The sequence below is a fragment of the Dendrobates tinctorius genome, unplaced genomic scaffold (assembly GCF_039654945.1).
Source record: "Dendrobates tinctorius isolate UK_male_01 unplaced genomic scaffold, ASM3965494v1 ptg000046l, whole genome shotgun sequence".
NCBI classification, from domain to species: Eukaryota; Metazoa; Chordata; class Amphibia; order Anura; family Dendrobatidae; genus Dendrobates; species Dendrobates tinctorius.
Window position 1 is genome coordinate 41,729,467 of NW_027361714.1, and position 21,998 is coordinate 41,751,464.

The 21,998-nt window shown below is 42.0% G+C and overlaps 1 protein-coding gene across 1 annotated transcript in view; it reads right to left on the minus strand.

Moving 5' to 3' along the window:
• Positions 1-371: 371 nt before the first annotated feature.
• The window catches only part of SLC2A12 (solute carrier family 2 member 12), a 119,197-nt gene continuing 97,570 nt past the window's right edge, over positions 372-21,998 (minus strand). Inside the window, exons 4-5 of the mRNA XM_073575847.1 lie at positions 16,112-16,244; positions 372-948 (exon numbers count right to left, since the gene is read on the minus strand). Coding sequence (XP_073431948.1) covers positions 864-948; positions 16,112-16,244 — 218 coding nt within the window. The 3' untranslated portion in view covers positions 372-863. The remainder of the gene's footprint in view (positions 949-16,111; positions 16,245-21,998) is intronic.

Below are 21,998 nucleotides of genomic sequence, written 5' to 3' on the forward strand. Positions count from 1 at the left end.
CTGGTTGACCCTATATACATTAAATGGCTCTCCACCTCTGTATGTGACATGCATGACCACTCCTCCATTCAAACTTCTCACATGGTCATGCAGTGGGATGGAATTAATGCTTTTGGATTCCCATTCTAATATTCTGTTGCAATCCCAGCAATCTGCTCTTTATGTAATAGTTGATATATTTCCTTCATGGGATAACACTCTTAAAACAGAATTTAAAAGAAGACCTTCTTATTTATTATTCAGTGACAAAAAAAACTTTCTTGCAGGTGCTATCATGATAAAAACCAATCCATTATCATCTGTTTTTCTTTTCCTTGTTGGCATATAATTGAACCATTAGTATGTGGACCAGTGGAATAAAATATAAAGCATGTTGAAAATTTATTTTTATTGTAAAAACCAACATTGTTTTAGATTTTTCATGACAATAATAACACTACAATATGTATTTAATACAATGATGGATCAATAGGTAATATACACTGATTATAAATACCATTCATTATACTAGCAGCACATTGTAGATAACAGTACTAGGAATAATTTTGTTGGTCATTGTGCAATCGTATCAACAATATCAAATGATCATACAGCAGGAAAGGGGAAAACAGTCTTGGCAGAGCTAGTCATTACTTGCCATAGTGCAATTTATCAGAAATATTTCATTTTTTCTTACAGATTGACCTACAAAGTATTTACAGAAAGCATGACACTATCATTTATAACTGCAGAACTCATTATGGGAATTTCATTTAGTACATAAACAATATTTATAATTATATGAAAGCAGATATTGCAAATGCATCAGAGGAAAACGGAATCTAAACCACAGCATCTTCTTACTTATTGCTCAGATGTGAGCTCTAAGCATTATTTTGAGAAAGTTCCATTGGCACCAGCTTCTGTCTACTTCTACTCCTGGAGCAGAACGAACGACACACATAGCTCCTGAAAAATAATTAGATGGTTAATCGTGCAATAAAGACATTAAGGCAGTGTTTGGTAGAAATCTACAAATAACTTTAAGTAGTGAAGCTCGAGAAAGTTGTGACTGTAATTATCAGCATTTTACAGTTCAGAATCAATTCATACAATGTCTTCATCATCACGAATCACGAGTCATAGAGATAAACCACTCAGAATCGTAATGATTTATTATAGTCCTTCAATATTGTCTGTCTGTGATTTTTGGATATGTTGTCCAGAAAAATAAAAAAAACAGGTTGACAACCCTTATATGGACTGCAATGCCATGAATGACTGTGGATCTTCTGAAACTACAGCCTCATAAGCTGGAAATTATAGCCTCATTTGGGTCAAGAGACCCAAGCTCAGCCCAGAAATTGCATACCATATACAAACCGTGAAATACAGTCATCTGAACCCGGCTTTTGAGACAAGATGTTGTGGCATTTAGTAATAAATAAGTACTGTATCACTGTGGTATTGCTGGTTCTTCTCCTGAAGCCTACCTCACACACTCTCCACCAGTTTCCTCCAATTCTATTAACTGCAATATTGAGAACAGGAGAGCTGTGTGGTGTATGAGGAAACCCGCACTAACAAGTGCAGGCGCAGATCCTGTACTACATATATAGTAGTAATAATTGCTATGAATCATGTCCACAACACATTTATTACAACAAATAATAAGTGTTCAACCCCTTCATTTATTGTCATTACATGTTCATCAGTACAACCATTTACAGCAAATTCTATGTGAAGAGTTTACGTCCCTGAGATAATAACAGAGCACTGTTCTATTATGTTAATTTCTAATTATGTCATCTATTTTATTACTTGTGTAATCTCTTCTGTTTCTGGGAAATCTTGGTTACAACCAGTATGACCTGCCTGACCAGAGTTGTCAATCAGCCATCACAAAAAAATTAAAGCGAACCTGTCACCCCCCCCAGGCGTTTTTAAGTAAAAGAGCCACCTTGTGCAGCACTAATGCTGCATTCTGTCAAGGTGGCTCTTTTATTTAGCGTCCCTTCCACAACCAAAATAATCGCTTTTAAAATTGGTCAGACATACCTGATATATGTCAGGGGGGCAGGGCTTTCCCCCCTGGACACATAGCCTCACATACATCAGTCACGTCCAGCTTTTGAATTTGGCTCTGCCTCCTCAGTGTTCATTTCTTTTTCTGGTGCCTGCTGCACCGCTGCCCCGCTTTGCTCCGCCCCTACTGGTCACATGGTGCTGACGTCATCACAGGTCCTGCTGCACCACTGAAAGAATATTACAGCGCAGGTGCAAGAAAAAGAAATGAACGCTGCACCTGCACTGTAATATTCTTTCAGTGGTGCAGCAGGACCTGTGATGACGTTAGCACCATGTGACCAGTAGGGGCGGAGCTAAGGCTTAATTGCTGAAACTCATTGGTCATATTTCTACCTCTTGTGTTACCCACATTGTTTTTTCATGTTTTTAAAAAGCAAATAAAAAACTGTTTTTAATACATCAGTGGATTGTTTCATCGCTGGAGCACATATCTTCTCTTTTTTTTCTGCTGATTGCTGATGCCCTGGACTGGGGCGGCTCCATGCAGAGGGCTTCCACTATTACAGACCAGCATGCTATGGTGAGCTGACTTTCCTTTTCCCCTCCCCTATCTTTTGATATGTTTGTCTGGTTGGTGTACTACAGTGCACTACTACTCCCCTCTTCCTTGGATGGGGGAAGGGTACAGAAGGAGGGCAGATTCAGGAGATAAGGCAAGGTACATGGCCCGATATCTTCACCTTCAGAAGTAACTCAGGGAACAGGGCATCCCCTAGCTTTAGGGACAGGGAAGGAGCCCCTGGTCCCTTGTCAACCAACAACAGAGTTGTGACAGTAATTTACTGTTCTCCTGGAAACACTGGAATACCACTCCTGTGGCAGTTATATTTATGGTAATCTGCAGGTAAATAGCATTTAAAGGGACTCTGTCAGCAAAGAATGATTGTTCAAACCCAGTACAGGCGCTCGGTGCATCATGGCGGAGCCAATCATTTAAGCGCACCTTTTTCAACTTCTTGTTTTCCATCTATCTCCTCCTTTCCTACTGTCTTTCATTGTCAGCTGTGACTTTATAAGGCCAGAAAAGTGCAAGGATAGATGGAAAACAAGCAGGTGTGATGGTGCCCTTAAAATTATGCTTGGCAATCTTACTGGAGCAGTAGCTACAGGGAGAAAATGAATGTAGAAGCAGGCTGTCACTGTGCCTTGGAATAATTACAGCTGTAACCACTTCCTGCAATGCCCCAATCTCCTGATTTAAATGGATGAATGAATGGATAGCACCGATATATTATATCATACCCATTAGATGGAAATTTAAAGGGTGTTTTATGATCTGTGATTATACCATCACTTATGAACAAAAGGGTCCTGAAAATATTTGTCCCTTTCCATATAAAAGTGAGTATTTCGATGAGTTTACTTGATGTTGGTGCTCATTGTTACTATGGTGCTATGTTTTTAGGGAGGTGTGACTCAAGAGTTATTGAGGCTTTGCAGTATGGGTGCTGTTGGTCACCTGGCTCGCCTCCCCAACCTTCTGCTGGTGAAGTGTTATGGTGGCAGTCCTCGATGCACACTGCTACACCTAAGGCCGGGATCACACTTGCGAGAAACTCGCATGAGTCTCGCATCTCAATTGCTGCCGGCACTTGGACCGGAGCACTCAGCTGCATAGAAATACATGCAGCCACACAATCCGGTCCCGAGTGCCGGTGGCAGTGCCAGGTATTGAGATGCGAGACTCATGCGAGTTTCTCGCAAATGTGACCCTGGCCTTATAGAGCAGAAGTTTGCTGTGATGTAGTAATGGGCTTATATATTTTGATCAAAATCTATATATATACAACTCAAAATCTGTAGAAGCCTGCTCTATACAAATCCACAGTTCTCGCCCGATTTTGGTGAAATTTGGTATGCCCCCTCTCCACCCACAGGAGCAGAATACGGCGCATGTTACATCTAGCTAATGACCCCGTCATGAGATTGGGGCCCCCGAAGTTAACCCTATACATATAATGGGGAAATGTGAAATCTGTATTAGACCGCTCTATACAAATCCACAGTTCTCGCCCGATTTGGGTGAAATTTGGCACACCCCCTCTCCACCCACAGGAGCAGAAAACTGTGCATGTTAAATCTCGCTAGCGTTCCCCCGTCATGAGATTGGGGCCCCCAAAGTTAGGTTCTATACATATAATGGAGAAATGTGAAGGTGAAAGTAAAAGTGCTGAGGGGAAAACAACAGTTGTGACTGACAGGGAGGGATTATAGCGACGGCGCCAAAGCGTCGCAGCTAAAGGGGCCTCACCACCACACACAACACACAAACATTTCACAAACACCGTACAAACATGATACAGACAGCACACATACACCAACCCACAAGCACAACACCACACAAATGCCACAACACACCACACAAACACCAGACCACTCTAGACACACACAAGACAAACACCACCCGACAAATACCACAACACCACCCCATAAATACCACATGCACATCACACACACACGCATGCACGGACCACACACGCATGCAAACACACTGAGGCTATGTGCTCACATATGCAGAAAATTTCTGCATGAAAACCGGACTCCTTCCCAGAAAACGCACATTTTTTCCGCGCGTTCCCAGTCTCATAAAAATAGCTAAAACGTGGACTTTTCTGCAAAATTAATGCGCATGCTGCGTTTTTTACCTCGATGCATTTTTTTTGCAGAAAAAAATGCATCAATATGCACAAAAAGTGCATAATGCATTAAAATGAAATGGATGCTTCTTTTAAGCGTTTTTGCCGGTAAAAACGCTTAAAAAACACAAAAAAGAACTCTTACGTGGGCACACAGCCTCAGATGGATGCACCCTATGTGCAAGGATGATAATTACTGAGCAGCAATATTGGTCAGGCCAAAAATTCCTCATAGTAATATTGTCATTATTACTTACTATACAGGGAGCTTACATCACTGAAGCTGCTGAGGTAAAGTGAAAGCTGAGCTCTGATTTGTTGCTATGGGCAACTAGACAAGTCTGCCTGTGAGGCGATTTTCATTACTAAGATTTGAGCTCCTTCAGGTCATAGTAATACTGTGTGAGGGCTGCTCTGTATTTACTATTCATCCTATTACATCTCTTATCAGTGTCAGGTGAATACTAAAGGGTCATAATACTAAGGACTGTTTTTTAAAATGCTGCCCAAAAAACGACCATCTATTGATCAAGCTCATCCAAAAGCTTGGAAAGGAAAATTGTGTCAAAGAGCTGAGACAAGTGAACAATGTGACTCGCGGCTTGAAAAGAAATGGATGAGACAGGCTAAATGTAAGGCAGCTCAGACATCAGAGCAACAGGAATGTCATCTTCACAAGAATCTGTTAAGGCAGGCTGAAGCAAGGAATATGGAAACATCTGAACAAAAGGATGAACGTTGTGAAAATGACCTCATACGACGTATGCAACATGTGCAAAGATGCAGGCAGGCTGATTTCAGTTTGGAAGCATTTCACTACAGCCCAATTCAAGACTATAGGTCACATCAGAAAGTCATAATTGGCAAAATGGAAATAATTTGCAAACATTGTCAAGCAAAGAAGTTTAACTTGGAATCGCCTGGTATGTGCTGCTCAAATGGCAAAGTCAGTTTGCCACCTTTAAATCTACCTCCTGAACCACTTCTATCATACATGTCAGGAACAATTCCCGAGTCCAAGCATTTTCTGAAAAATATTAGGAGCTACAATTCATCTTTCCAGATGACATCCTTTGGTATGACAGCTGTACTCCAGAAAGCAGGATTTATGCCTGATGAAGAGAGAAGCCTTCTCTCGAAACGCGTCGGTTTTGTGCCACTTGTGAGCCACCATCCTTCCCTTAGTGTGATGTCACGCTACACCTCGCCCCCACCACGCGCCGATCTCCTCAGCATTGCTCACGGCCGGAGCACGCGAGGTAGCGGCGGCTCCCACTGCTTCACAATCTAGCAGCAGCGGCTATCACCCTCACGCCTGCACCACTGATCACCTGCCAGCCAAAGTAAGTGTAACACATTCCTGCACCACGATAGCGGGCACATGCTGATATTGATAATTATCCACGTTGCAGGTGGTTTACCTCTATGTGCACTTGCACAGCATTCAGGCTATTCGTTGTCCAACTGAGGACACTTAGAAATTAGCACTCAGCAAGGTTAGCGTCCAGCCTCTATTCAATCAACTAATACTTTGTGGTATTTTCCTTTATTTATTCTTTATTTTCTGGCTTAGTATTTTAAATCATACCAAGACCTTGAGGCACCTTTCCTTCTGATATCCAAACTACAGTTGATTCATGGTATGCCATCCACATAGTCTGGTGCACTATTGTGAGCAAGTTCAGGTCAGTGTTTTAACCCTTAAGGGGTTCACTTTTGGGCTAACATTAGTGGTCATTTATTTATCACTATTTTTATTTCGACAGCTTTACCATCTAATTAAAAGGCATCACATATATTCAAGTACAGGCAAACAGCCTCAGGACATTACATTATTTCCATTTTTCAAGTGAGTAATTTGATTCACCCTTTAAGATTCCCAGTGTTGCGCGGTGTCATACCATTTTCTACCAGGATTTATGCCAACTTTTAAAGTCCAAGGCCAAATATATCAAAATCGGTTCTATGCTTCCTGTAGCAAATGAAGATCCAAAGTTTTTACAAATTGTTTTTTGGAGATGAACAAATGCAAGCAGATAGACGTTGTGAAGCTATACTTGAGACAAGAAAAGAGATTGTGTTGAATTTGCAAACATTTTTCCATCAGCACAATCAGTTAGTAAACCTTTTCAAAATAGCCTTAGGAAGAATGCCAAGTGATGAATATCAAGTTGTAATAAGAGCAGACAAGACACCGGTTGGCGAGCATGAAAGGCCATTTCATTCTGCCACTGTTAACGAAGTAGCTATTGTAATAGTTGGACAGGACTTTCAAAGCCGAGATATAATTATTCAGCGAAGAAGCGAAAATCTTCAACATATTGCAGAAACACATAGATCATATGATACTCTGCAATATCCGATAATATTTTGAAATGGCCAAGATGGCTATCACTTTAATCTAACACATGGGAAAGCTAAGGTATAACAAACTTGCAAAGTAATTATTTGAGATGAATGTACCATGGCGCACAAGAAAGCGGTCGAGGCCCTTGATCGCACCTTGAAAGATCTGCGGGGAACTGATTGTTTAATGGGAGGAATTGTTGTGATTTTTGCAGGTGACTTCTGCCAGACATTACCTGTTCTTAAGGGAGCAACACCAGTGGATGAGCTGAATGCCTGTCTAAATTCTTCTTATCTGTGGATACATGTTCTGAAGCAAACTCTTACTAATATGCGGGTTCATTTGATGGGAAATACAACTGCGGACAAATTTACACACCAGCTACTATGCCATGGAAATGACAGGTTCCCTACTGATTCCACTACTGGTCTCATTTGCTTTCCGGAAGATTTTTGTGAAATGACATCTTCGGTAATGGAACTTATTGACCAAGTTTTCACTGATATTTGTAACAATTTTAACAACCATCAATGGCTTTGTGATCGTGCAATCCTAGCGCCTAAAAATGATATTGTCAGCTCCATAAATCTAATAATTCAGGGAAGGCTGCCTGGTCTGGCAACCACATACATGTTCACTGAATCAGTCATGGAGAGTGAACAAGCAGTAATGTATCCATTGGCGTTCCTGAATTCTTTGGAGTCTCCAGGAATGCCACCGTATAAGCTCATTTTAAAAATAGGAGCCACAATAATTTTGCTTCGGAACCTTGACCCATCAAAAATGTGTAACGGCTCAAGATTGTGCATTAAGAGTTTCATCCCCAATGTTATAGAAGACACTATTGTTATGGCAAACTCTAAAGGAGCAAATGTTTACATTCCGCTTATTCCTTTGCTACCAAGCGACATACCCTTCAATTTTAAGTGTCTGTAGTTCCCAATCCGACTTCCATTTGCTATGACTATAAACAAAGCACAAGGTCAATCACTTAAAGTAACCGGCATTAATTTGGAGAGCCCATGTTTTTCACATGAACAGTTGTACGTTGCTTGCTCTAGAGTGGGTAACCCCAAAAATCTTTTCATGTATGCACCTGAAGGTAAAACCACACACACATCCTTCACTGGGGGTCCAATGAATTTGTTTGGTCACACATTATTATTAATTTCTTAATTATGTTCTCCGTTTGCTATTGCCTCCTTTTCATTTATATACCCTATCTGGCCAGTACCCCACCACCCCTTGGACGAAGCATTTCATTGTGAAACGCGCGTCGCGTGTGGTGGGTACCCCAGGATTGCACTCCAGGTAACTATGTATTCTTAGGCATTTACACATTTGTGTGGTTTTTTAATATATTTACATCTTTGGCCTCTATATTAGGTTTCTTTTCATGCAAATATACTTGTGTCCATGTGTTTGCCTCCTTAGTCACATTATTTATCATTGTATAATTATTACATTTAGGCACATTTATGCCCTATTACTATATAATATGTGACTTAGGTGGTTTACTATGACCACAACATGGATCAATTATAATGTATATTTATGGCATATATGACTAAAAATTGATATATTTGATATTAGGAGGTTTTCTCCTGCTATTACACCTGCATTCATGTGTTTGCCTCCTTGGTCACATTGATTCAGTATTACTGCATAATTATTATTTTGGCACATCTATGCACTTTACTATGAACTATGAGACTTAGGTGGCTCATTATGACCGCAATATGCATCTATTATAATGTATCTCTATGGCATATATGATTAGAATTGATTGGCTGCTTTTGTACATAGTTACATAGAACCATGGTCTTATTTATCTTTTTTGTGCATGCTACATGTATGACCATTGGCACCTTTGTGCTTTTGGTCAACCCCTGGGTTACCCACCTTCTTTTTTATGTACCTGTGGTATCTGCCTAGCTTTTTTACATTTTATGAATGTTTCAAATAAAGATTTTTAATTTTACTCTTGCCTTGTGTGAAGTTTTGTGGTTTGGTGATGTATTGATGTTCCCTTCATGGCTATTCTTTAGGGATATATTTAGTTGTTTTTGAAGGTAAACCAGAAACATTGTTTACCAAAAAGCACTACAATAGATAGTTGTTTAACTGTAAAACAATTTTACTCTTTTATCCGTGAACTACTTATAGATTATACTGGAGGGTGGGGGAAGGGTTGCACTATTTTGTTAATTGGGTGTAAATGTTTTATATGTTTGTGTAAAGGTGCATAAATTTTCATTTTTGATAAAAAATAGTTAAAAAATAGTTGTAATAGTTTATACTACATAATATGTATTGAATATGAAAAATCAATAAAAATGTTGAAATTACAACTCTCTGAATCTGTTGGCCCTCACTGAAACCTGGACTCAGGATTCTGACACTGTCTCTCCTACTGCCATCTCTCATGGTGGCTTACAATTCACCCATTCTCCGAGACTCACAAACAGACCTGGTGGTGGATTTGGCATACTCCTGTCGCCACAATGCATTATCCAGGTCATCTCCCCAGCTCCATCACTCTCATTCCCTTCTTTTGAGGTCTACACCATCAGACTCTTCCATCCCCTCTCCCTCAGAGTAGCGGTCATAAACCGGCCCCGAGGCTCACCCACTCACTTCCTTGACCACTTCTCAGCCTGGCTGCCGCACTTCATGTCCTCAGAACTACCAACCCTTATCCTGGGAGAATTCAACATTCTCATTAACAGCCCCAATTCCACATCTGCATCCAAGCTTTTATCACTAACCACTTCTCTTGGCCTCTCACAGCTCTCAACCTCTGAGACACACAAGGACGGTAACACCCTTGACCTGGTCTTTGTCCGGCTTTGCTCAATCTCCTACCTAAATAACTCACCGCTTCCCCTCTCTGACCACAACATTCTCTCCTTCACGCTCACAAATCCTCGCCCACCCCAGCACACTCCTACCTATCACACATTTAGAAATCTACAAGCCATTAACCCTCAGACATTTTCAGACTCCCTACAATCTTCCCTGTCCCCAATCTCCTCTTTTTCCTGTCCTGATCTGGCTGTTCATCACTACAACAACACTCTTAGAAGCACCCTTGACCAGGTAGCACCCCTCACCCTGAGAAGCTCCAAACACAGAGTAAAACAGCCCTGGCTCACATTGCAAACTCAATTTCTCCAGCGATGCTCTAGGAGTGCTGAACGCCGATGGAGAAAAACCTGCACACCAGAAGACTTCATCCACTTCAAATTTAAGTTAAGAACCTACAACTCTGCCCTTCACCTCGCCAAACAGACCTACTTCACCACCCTGATCTCCTCACTAGCCAACAACCCCAAGAAACATTTTGACACCTTTCACTCCCTCCTCAGGCCAAAGCACAAGCTCCTATCTCAGACATTTGTTCAGATGACCTGGCCTCCCATTTTATAGAGAAACTAGATAATATCCATCAGGAAATCCACTCCCGACCACCAAGTGCCGTGATTCCCTTCCCTACCTGCATTTCCCCCAGCTCAGTTTCCACATTTGATCCCATCACAGAAGAAGAAGTCTCCAGACTCCTCTCTTCTTCTCGTCCGACTACATGCACTACCGACCCCATTCCCTCAAATCTCATCCAGTCTCTCTCTCCAGTCGTCACAACTCACCTAACTACAATCTTTAATCTCCCTCTCCTCGGGCATTTTCCCATCTTCCTTCAAACACTCTATCATTACTCCATTATTAAAGAAACCTGCTCTCGACCCATCCTGCACAAACAACTACAGACCGGTCTCCAATCTTCCCTTCATCTCTAAACTTTTGAAGCGCCTAGTCTCCTCCTGCCTTACCCGTTACCTCTCCACTCACTCCCTCCTAGACCCTTCACAGTCTGGCTTCCGACCCCTACATTCAACTGAAACTGCACTCAAAGTTACCAATGACCTTCTGACAGCAAAATGTAATGGTGAACACTCTCTGCTCATTCTTCTCGATCTCTCTGCAGCTTTCGACACTGTTGACCACCGTCTCCTACTCCATAGGCTCCCGTCACTAGGCATTAAGGACATCACTCTCTCCTGGTTCTCTTCCTATCTCTCTGACTGCTCCTTCAGTGTTTTGTTCGCTGGCTCCATGTCATCTCCTCTTCCTCCCGCTGTCGGGGTACCTCAGGGCTCAGTTGTTGGCCCCCTTCTCTTCTCTCTCTACATGGCCCCAATTGGGCAGACCATCAGCAGATTTGGCTTTCAGTACCATCTTTATGCTGATGACACACAACTATACACATCATCCCCCAACCTTACCCCCGCTGTACTACAGAACGCCAGTGACTGTCTGTCCGCAGTCTCCAACATCATGTCCGCTCTGTATCTGAAACTCAACCTCTCCAACACTGAACATCTTCTGCTCCCGCCATCTACTAACCTCCCTGAATCTGACATTTTCCTCTCCGTGGGTGGCACCATAACACCCCGGCAGCAGGCACGCTGTCTGGCGTTATGTTTGACACCAATCTCTCCTTCACATCCCATATACAATCTCTTGCACACTGTTGCCGCTTACACCTAAAGAACATCTCCAGAATTCACCCTTTTCTCACCATGGAAACAACAAAAACCATCACTGTCGCATTAATCCACTCCTGCCTGGACTACTGCAATGCTCTATTAATTGGCCTCCCCATTACTCGACTTTCCCCTCTCCAGTCCATACTTAATGCAGCAGCCAGGGTCATCCATCTGGCTAATCGGTACTTGGACGCGTCCGCTCTTCGCCAATCGTTACACTGGCTGCCCATTCATTATAGGATCCAATTCAAAGTACTTGTTCTCACCCACAAAGCTCTCCACATTGCGGCACCCCGCTACATCTCCTCCCTGATTTCTGTCTATCAGACTAGCCGACCGCTGCACTCTGCAAAAGACTTTCGACTAACCTCTGCACTAATCCTCACCTCCCACTTCCGACTCCAAGACTTCTCCCACGCTGCGCCAATCCTCTGGAATGCTCTACCCCAAGAAATTAGGACTATCCACAATTAGCACAGTTTTAGGCGCTCCCTCAAAACACATCTGTTCAGAGCAGCCTATCACGTTCACTAATGAAAGTCATTTTAGGAGTAAGTGTGCATGTGTAGCCCATTCACTATCTCCATCCAACCCTCACTCCCTCAAGATTGCTGTTCCATCATTGTAAATACATCTGTCATGATCCCAGTGCAGGTTTTTGAGCTGCACACCGGGGGTTAATGTCTGGAGCTCTGTGCAGGTTTTGACCTGCACACTTGGGGTTAATGATTGTGGCCTCTTTCTGGTTCTGGGAGAGCTTCTTAAACCCCTGGGAAGCTTCAATCCCTGCCAGTTATACTTTTGCCTTTGGTCTAGTGTGCTGACCCCCGTGTGCCTGTTTGTTGCTATAGCTTGTTTATATGGTTCTGACCCGGCTCTGTTTCCCATTGTGAATTTGCCTGTTGATTTTGTACTGCGTTATTATCTGTGTACGACTCATTGCCTGTGACCTGACTACTCTCTGCTCGCCCCTTTGGTACCTTGCAGCTATATCTGTGCACGACTCATTGCCTGTGACCTGACTACTCTCTGCTCGCCCTTTTGGTACCTTGCAGCTATCTCTGTGTGTGACTCATTGGCTATGTCCTGACTATTCTCCCTGTCTATGCCCCTTGGTAACTTTGTCTCGCAGTTACTCTGCTAGGAATTCTCTTGCAGCTCCAAGCTCTGTGGAGTTTAGGCCACGCCTCTAGCAGTCACGTGCTTCATGTCCTGCGGCTGTGAAGTACGCATCTACTCGGTTGCTGCCTGCTCCACAGGTATCTTTGAGCACTGTTTCGCTTTACTCAGGACACGCGCACTGGCTCAGTGAGCAAGTTCAGTGCGGTGTTCCTGACAACATCACTGTAAATACACACCTGTACTTTGTATCTTTCCCACCTCATTGTAGATTGGAAGCTCTCACGAGCAGGGTCATCTTACTTTACTTTAATTATGGTATTGTTAACGTTGTTACTTATGACTTATGTTTGGAACTGTTAAACTGTAAAGCGCTGATGAATATGTTGGCGCTATATAAATAAAGATTATTATTAAATTTAAAAAAAAGTTGTTCACATCAATGTTACGACAATTTAGTAAAATGGCAAAATAATAAAAATTTGAAGTGGAAAAATTTTTTACTGTAGCACTCTGAAAATATCAATTTCAGGGTGACAATGAAAATTTTACTTTAGCTACCATAACCAACAATTTAACATATTTTCCGCGAGCGAAGTGGGATCTCATGTTTGCACAGTTGCACTTTAGCACCTTGAGCACATATTGCTTTTACATATTTGGTCATATTTTTTGTGTCACTTGATTAATTACCTGGTTCATTTATTAAGCCATATGTTATGGACTGGTTTTTCCGTATTCCATACATATATTGCTACTGTGGTTGTACATTTTACTTCTATTTTATGCACTTATATGCTGTGCCACTATTTTAATAAAGGCATTTTTTAATACTTAAGCATTGTGGTCCTGATCATTTATCATTATTACATATATATTTTATATATATTTTTTATATATTTGTTTATTTTAATATATATATTTTAGAATCTTTTGACTAACTTTCTTACCCTGCGGGATTTTATTTTCATCCATCTTTGAGTAATTTTACTTTGACTGTTAATTACCAGTATGAGTGTTTTTCTTGCATTGTTTATTCATTGAGAACATGCCGTGGGTTTTTCTCTTTAGATAGACTTACATAAATCAGTAATCTCACTGGGTGTTATAAAACCACCTGACTATGACATTAATTATGTAAAAGTGATTTATTACTCAGGGAAGTTTGCAGGTCATGGCCAATTTATTCACATGGTTAGTGATAAGTTGCAAAACCATTAGAAATATTATTGATGTGGATACAGATGGTGGCAAAAAGAACTAGACTGCTGTATATTTCCTCTATCTATATTCACTGATAACTGAGTTTAAAGGGAACCATCAGCAGGATTTTACTCCTACAACGATTTATATGATCATGAAACCATTTCAAAGACAAGTCCAGCAATTCATGAACAGTCCATTCCACCATTACTGGGAAATAAGCACTTGAATTAATATACAAATGAAGCTGAAGGACTATGGTAGATCTGAAGTCTCTGTCAGGCTAGCTTTATTTCCTGTCCCTAATTTCCTTTATTATCTCTAGCTTAAGTTGGCCTTCAGTTCATCATGGTCTCTATACCAGCTAAGTATGCTGTCTTACCCCCTTAACGACCAGAGGTATTTTTGTTTTTGCATTTTCATTTTCTTCTTCCCTTCTTCCTAGAGCCATAACTTTTTTTATTTTTCCATCAATATGCCCATGTGAGGGCTTGTTATTTGTGAGACAAGTTGTACTTTTGAACAGCACCATTGGATTTAACATGTCGTGTACTGGAAAACAGGAAAAAAATTCCAAGTGCGGTGAAATTGCAAAAAAGTGCAATCCCACAGTTGTTTACTTTTTTTTTTTTACCATGTTCACTACATGCTAAAACTGACCTGCCAATATGATTCTCCAGGTCATTACGAGTTCACAGACACCAAACGTGCCTAGGTTCTTTTGTATTTAAGTGGTGAAAAAAAATTCCAAGGTTTGTTAAAAAAAATAAAATAAAATTACGCCATTTTCCGATACCCGTATCGTCTCCACTTTTCGTTATCTTGGGTTGGGAGAGGGCTTATTCATTCATCCACTCAATGCCGACTTTTATTCCCCATTGACTTGCATTGGGGTCGGGTTTCGGACGAAACTCCGACTTTTTTTGCCCTAGTCGGACCAGTTTCATCCGACTCAAATTTTGTTTCATGAAACCCGATCCGACCAAAGTCGCTCAACTCTACTTTCACCTCTCCCTCCCAGGTGCTGCTAATCACAGCTCGACAGGGTCTGACTGGCCATTTGGCAATTCTGCCAAATGCCAGAAGGGCCTGTCTGGTCATGGGCTGCCTTGTCTGCTACTTTGTTAACAGAATCGGTGTTCTCAAGACACCCACACTGTTAAGAGTTGTGACGGAGCATAAAGTTGCTGACTCCATCACTTACCCCAACAGGCCAGGGGTATCATTAGATATATTGATCTTGTAGTAAATCTTGCTTTCTTCTATCAAGGGTAATATTAGTAAAATATCCCATCAGGTGCTTGGGAACAGGGACAGTATGGGCCTGTGTGAATTCAAATGCCAGGGCTGAATTTCACCCCCAGTCCGTACCTGCAGCTTAGCCATATTTGAGGCCAGTAACCTGCTACATCAGATGCCATGCTGTGATAATCAGTGTCTGGGAGCAAGGGGTGAAAATGCATGTCCCAGAGAAGTTGAACTACAAGCAGAGATTTCACATACTGCCTTAGTGAAACAACAAATGTGAACAACTCTGCGATGGAGTGATGCAGCACAAAACGGAAAAGAGCGGCAAAATCATGAGCGAGCAGGGATGTTCTCAAAGTGTTTAAGTAAGTTTTTTCAGCAAGTGACACATCCTCTTTAAAAATTTAAACAATCTCTTTAATTCACTCACGTGTCTCATTTATAAAAGATGTAAAAAAAATCCCTGCCTATTGCAACCAAACACAGAGCCACTTTAATTTTTCTAGCACTATTTAAGAAAATTAAAACTGTGTTTTTATTTGTTACCGCGGGTTATAAGATAAAAAATAAAAATTAATAAATTATACCAATTCTCTGTGTATATGTAGCAAGATAGAATGAGAATTCTGTTGGGATCATTGTTACTTTTGAAGGTAATAATCGCACAATGTTATGGGTTGTTTTGGGCTACAACAACAAATGTAGATTCTCCATTATAGAGTTTTTAAAAATAATTCACCTTGTGTTACAAAACTAGCTCATATTTTTTATGTCATTATTACACATATAATAATGTAATTTGTGTCATTATGGCACTGATCACAAGATAAATAGGAAAGCTTTTCTGTGAATACATACACTTACTTTACATGAATTCCTGTATATTTTAAAAAAAATCATAATTATCTTGTGATGTTATTTTAAAACAGTGAACAAACACTTACCTGTTTGCTAATTCCAAGGAAATCTCCTCCAACGTTCTTCCCTTTGTGTTTGGAACAAACATAAGAACAAAGAGCAAAGACGCCATGCTCAAAACAGCATAACTAAAAATCATCCATGGAAGGCCAATGGTCTCTGTTCATATAAAAAGTAAAACATGAAAAAAATTACTGAACCTACAAATCTGTAATTCTGTGTATAGTAGATTAATCTTTAATAATGCTTGATTAGAAATAACAAACGATTAGGGTGAGAGTGTTGAGCAGACGGCCATATAGCTGAAACTCTCTATTATCAACACTGGCTAATGGCCACATGATTTTGTTTCATAATCGTGAGGGCATTGGTCACCCAAGTTCGGAGGGCGGAGATTTTGTCTAGCGGTCTGCTGCATTGTATGTTCTAACCCTTATATTTATTGAATCAAACTATTTTTTCATCCAAAAGTTAATAACTAATATAAAAGAGAATCATTAACATTTTCTAAGGGCTCACTGTGTTAATATAAAGCCAAAGAGATGGAAAAACAGTAAAGCAATTGTGGGGGATTTAAAAAAAAAAAAAAAAAAAAAAATAGATTTTTTCCCCCCGAAATTGTGCCATGCCTGTCCACAGGTTGTGTGTACTATTGCTTTTCAGTCCTAATACCTTTAAATGGAACCTGTCATGTTAAAAAAAAATCTGTTAACCTGCAGATATATGGTTCATTTGCAGATTAATAGCATTCTGAACCTGCCCGGCGCCTACACTGAGAGCCCTGAGAGGGAAGAAATTAACTTTATTCCTCCTGGCAAAGTTCGGCTTTCAGTCAAAGAAATGGGCCGGCGTGGCTTCTGTCACTGTTCACTTTATAAAGTGAGCAGCTAAAGCGACTATGCCCCTGCCAGTGACTGACAGTCGACTCTGCATTAATCATTAACCTGCAGAATAACTCCATATCTGCAGATTATTAGTGTTTTTTACATGGCAGGTTCTCTTTAAAGGGAACCTGTCATATGATTTATGCTGCCCAAACCACGGGCACCATAAGTCAAAGACAGATTCCATACTTACAATTATCTAACATGCCAGTGTTAAAAAAACAAACATACTTTGATCAAGGACTTGGGAACGAAGTGACTACGATGGCTAGTCACGGTGGCAGATTGGCTTCTATCAGATTTCTCCCTGCCAGCTTTGCATAACTGATAGGTGTCTCTCAAAGCACACATACAGCTGGTGAAATAAATATTAAACATATCACCAATTTTCTAAGTAAATATATTTCTAAAGATGCTGTTGACTTGAAATTTTCACCAGATGTCGATAACAACCCATTGAAGCCACACAGACAAAGAAATCAAATGATAGATGTCAGTAAATTAAGTTATGTGTAATAATGAGAAATGACACAGGGGATAAGTATTGAACACATTAAGAAAGGGATGTGCAAAAAGCAATGGAAAGTTATGACACCAGCTGAAATCTATCAGTAATTAGAAAGCAATCCTGCCACTTAGTGAAAAATAATATCAGCTGTTTCAACTGACAACTAGAGTTGAGCGATACCGTCCGATACTTCAAAATATCGGATCGGATTGGATCGGCCGATCTTTAAAAAAAGTATCGGTATCGCCGATGCCGATACCGGAAGTCACATTCAAGTCTATGAGACTTCCGGTATCGGAATTGGAAAAACCCTTTCCTGCCCTTGTACAGCCTCTCTGGGGTCTGTACGGGCCTTCCGGGGGTCTCTGCCGGCCTGCCGGGGGTCTGTGCCGGCCTGCCGGTGGGCTGTGCACCCTGTGGGGGTCTGTACCGGCCTGCCGGGGGGCTGTGCCGGCCTGCCGGGGGGCTGTGCCGGCCTGCCGGGGGGCTGTGCTGATGTCCGGGGGTCTGTGCAGGCATCGTCCGATGGGACTACAAGTCCCATCGGGCGATGCCTGCTACCATGACAGTGATTGACACATTAGCCAATGATGGGACAGTAGTAGTCCCATCATCCGGCTAATGTGTTAAATGTAAAAAAAAAAAAAATACTACATACATACATACTACATGCATGCTACATGCTACATACATAGTACATATATACTACATGCATGCTACATACATACTACATACATACTACATATATACTACATGCATGCTACATACATGCTACATACATACTACATGCTATATACATACTACATACATACTACATACATACTACATGCTACATACATACTACATACATACTACATGCTACATACATACTACATACATACCACATATATACTACATGCATGCTACATACATACTGCATGCATGCTACATACATACTACATGCATGCTACATACATACTACATGCTACATACATACTACATATATACTACATGCATGCTACATACATGCTACATACATACAAGGATTGTCCTTGACTGTTCTCACCATTCTTCTTCTCTGCCTTGCTGATATTTTTCTTGGCCTGCCACTTCTGGGCTTAACAAGAACTGTACCTGTGTTCTTCCATTTCCTTACTATGTTCCTCACAGTGGAAACTGACTGGTTAAATCTCTGAGACAACTTTTTGTATCCTTCCCCTGAAAAGCTATGTTGAATAATCTTGGTTTTCAGATCATTTGAGAGTTGTTTTGAGGAGCCTATGATGCCACTCTTCATAGGAGAATCAAATAGGAGAACTACTTGCAAGTGGCCACTTTAAATACCTTTTCTCATGATTTGATACACCTGGCTATGAAGTTCAAAGCTCAATGAGGTTACAAAACCAATTTAGTGCTTCAGGAAGTCAGTAAAAAGTAGTTAGGAGTGTTCAAATCAAGAAAATGATAAGGGTGCCCATACTTTTGCACCGGTCAAATTTTGTTTAAATGCAGATTGCACATTTTCTGTTAGTACAATAAACCTCATTTGAATCCAGAAATATAACTGAGTCCATCAGTTATTAGACATATGAAACTGAAATACCTGTTGCAAAAAACAAAATTGTTATAAAGAAAAAAGGTTAACATTAATAGGGGTGCCCAAACTTTTACATATGACTGTATATGTGGTATGTATGTAGCATGTAGTATGTATGTAGCATGCATGTAGTATGTATGTAGTATATATGTAGTATGAATGTAGCATGCAGTATGTATGTAGCATGCATGTAGTATATATGTGGTATGTATGTAGCATGTAGTATGTATGTAGCATGCATGTAGTATGTATGTAGTATGTATGTAGTATTTTTTTTTTTTTTTTTTAAACATTTAACACATTAGCCGGATGATGGGACTACTACTGTCCCATCATTGGCTAATGTGTCAATCACTGTCATGGTAGCAGGCATCGCCAGATGGGACTTGTAGTCCCATCGGACGATGCTTGCACAGACCCCCGGACATCAGCACAGCCCCCCGGCAGGCCGGTACAGACCCCCACAGGGTGCACAGACCACCGGCAGGCCGGCACAGCCCCCCGGCAGGCCGGTACAGACCCCGGGCAGTCCACACAGCCCCCCGCCTGAGACATCCAAATATAATGTATAATGCTCAAGGTATATTGAATGATTCAAAATCAAGCAAATACTGCAACGATCAGGGCTGAGATCATGCCCAATGCATGTAAATGTACATGCCACTTACCCATAAGGGATGTATAGTGCAAGGAGGATACTGCGCTCGACCCGCTCAGCCCTGATCGTTGCAGTATTTGCTTGATTTTGAATCATTCAATATACCTTGAGCATTATACATTATATTTGGATGTCTCAGGCTTATTCAGACATTGGTCTTTGATATTAAGTATGGTATGCCTGATGACCCAGATTACGCCTTATACTGATAGTATAGGACTCAACTTTGTCTGCTGCCACTTTATATGCAGGGGGACTCTATTTTTGCGCTACTGGGATTTTTCCTTTATATCTACCTCTATTATATGTTGACATATGTGTGATATTCTTTAAAATTGTACTAATAAAGATTTATATTCTTTTATATTTTATTGTGGTTTATGGCTACTCTATTCCTTGTTTGAACTAAATAATCGGATGCTAGTGTAGAAGTGCGGTGTGCACAGTGACCTATGGTTTGCCACTGACTGGCGCTGACTATCTCTCTAGTTCCCTATCCACATGCATAATATCAGAGGGAGGGGAATCATAATAAGTCAGTCACCAGAATCATACATCCATCACCATTCACACATCTAGCAAGTAAAGCCTATACTATACATGCGGGCCTTTTATAGTCATGCTCTTCTGGGGACCTTCCAGATCTCTGAGATGGGCCAATTAAGATCAGGAGAAGGACCTGAGCACGTGACTCCCGATCTCCACTGGGAGATGGTCTCGTGAATATGCCCAGTAGCACGGCGAGAGGACTTAGCCTCTGGAGTGGTTTCCTGCAGAGCACGCTGCGCTACCATTGCTGGTCCAGAGGTGGCAGCAACAACCAGACCCAGAGAGCTGGTCTGAGCAGGACGTCTGGATCGCTGAGATTGCTGTGCAGGTCCCTGAGAGGTTGGAGGGGAATGGGAGACCGCTGGCTGCATGGCTCTGGATTCCTGCTTTGCAGCTGCAGGAACCTGACGCCTAACATTACCCCACTCCTAGGGCCCCCCCTCTGAGCCTCGCTACGCTCAAAGGCCACGATCAGGAGCAGAGCGTGGATGTTCTCCACTGGCTCCTAGGTCCGGACCTTGACCCTTCCAGTCCACCAAATAAAATTTTTTGCCACGCACAATCCTGCATCCCACAATGGCGTTAACCGCAAACTCATCCGAAGACAAGTCTGATGAGCCGGCAGATGACTCGGAGAAGCGGGCCATGTGAACAGGTTTCAGAAGGGACACGTGGAAGACGTCAGAGATGGCCAAATGTGGTGGAAGAGCCAGGCGGTAGACCACTGAGCTGATTCACTCGAGAACCTTAAAAGGTCCGATGAATCGCGGCGCAAACTTGGTAGACTCGGCCTGCAGCTTGATATTTAGAGCAGAGAGCTACACCATGTCGCCAGGGGAAAAGGTTGGAGCAGGACGCCAATGTGTGTGTCGGCGGACACTCTCATTCTTTCTTTAGAGGCTCGAATGGCATCCTGGGTGTGATCCCAAATGTCGCGAGCCTCCACTGCCCAGTCTGTCACCCTGGAATCAGTGGAGGACACTGGCATTCGGACAGGGATGCATGGATGCTGACCGTAATTAGGAAGGAATGGCGTCTGACCAGTGGAATCAGCCACTGCATTATTCAGGGCAAATTTAGCCCATGGAAGCAAGGATGCCCAGTCATCCCGCCTGGCAGAGACAAAATGCCACAGGTACGTGACCAAGGTTTGATTGGCTCTCTCAACCAACCCGTTCGTCTCGGGGTGATAAGCGGAGGACAGGTTTAGCTCAATGCTGAGTAGGCTACAGAGCTCCCTCCAAAACCGGGATGCGTATTGGGGACCTCGGTCACCAACAATTTTGTCCGGCATGCCATGCAAACGGAATACATGTTTTATGAACAGTGTGGCAAGACCACAAGCGGAAGACAACCTTGTGAGTGGCACCAGATGCACCATTTTAGAAAAATGGTCGGTGACTACCCAGATAACCGTACTGCCACCAGACTTGGGCAGGCCAACCACAAAATCCATGCCAACCATCTCCCAAGGTCTGTCTGCCACCGGCAGAGGATACAATAACCCAGCCGGCCTCTGTTTAGAGGACCTGTTCCGCGCACACAAGATGCATGCCTGTATGTATTCCTTCGAGTCTCGAGCCATGTGCGGCCACCAATAAGACCTTGCCAGGAGTTCTGTGGTCCACTTATTGCCAAAGTGACCACCCACCCTGGACGCGTGTGCCCACGCGAGAACCTCCGGCCGTAGCTGAGGAGGAACAAAGGTCTTGTCTGGCGGCACTGACTCGAGAGCAAC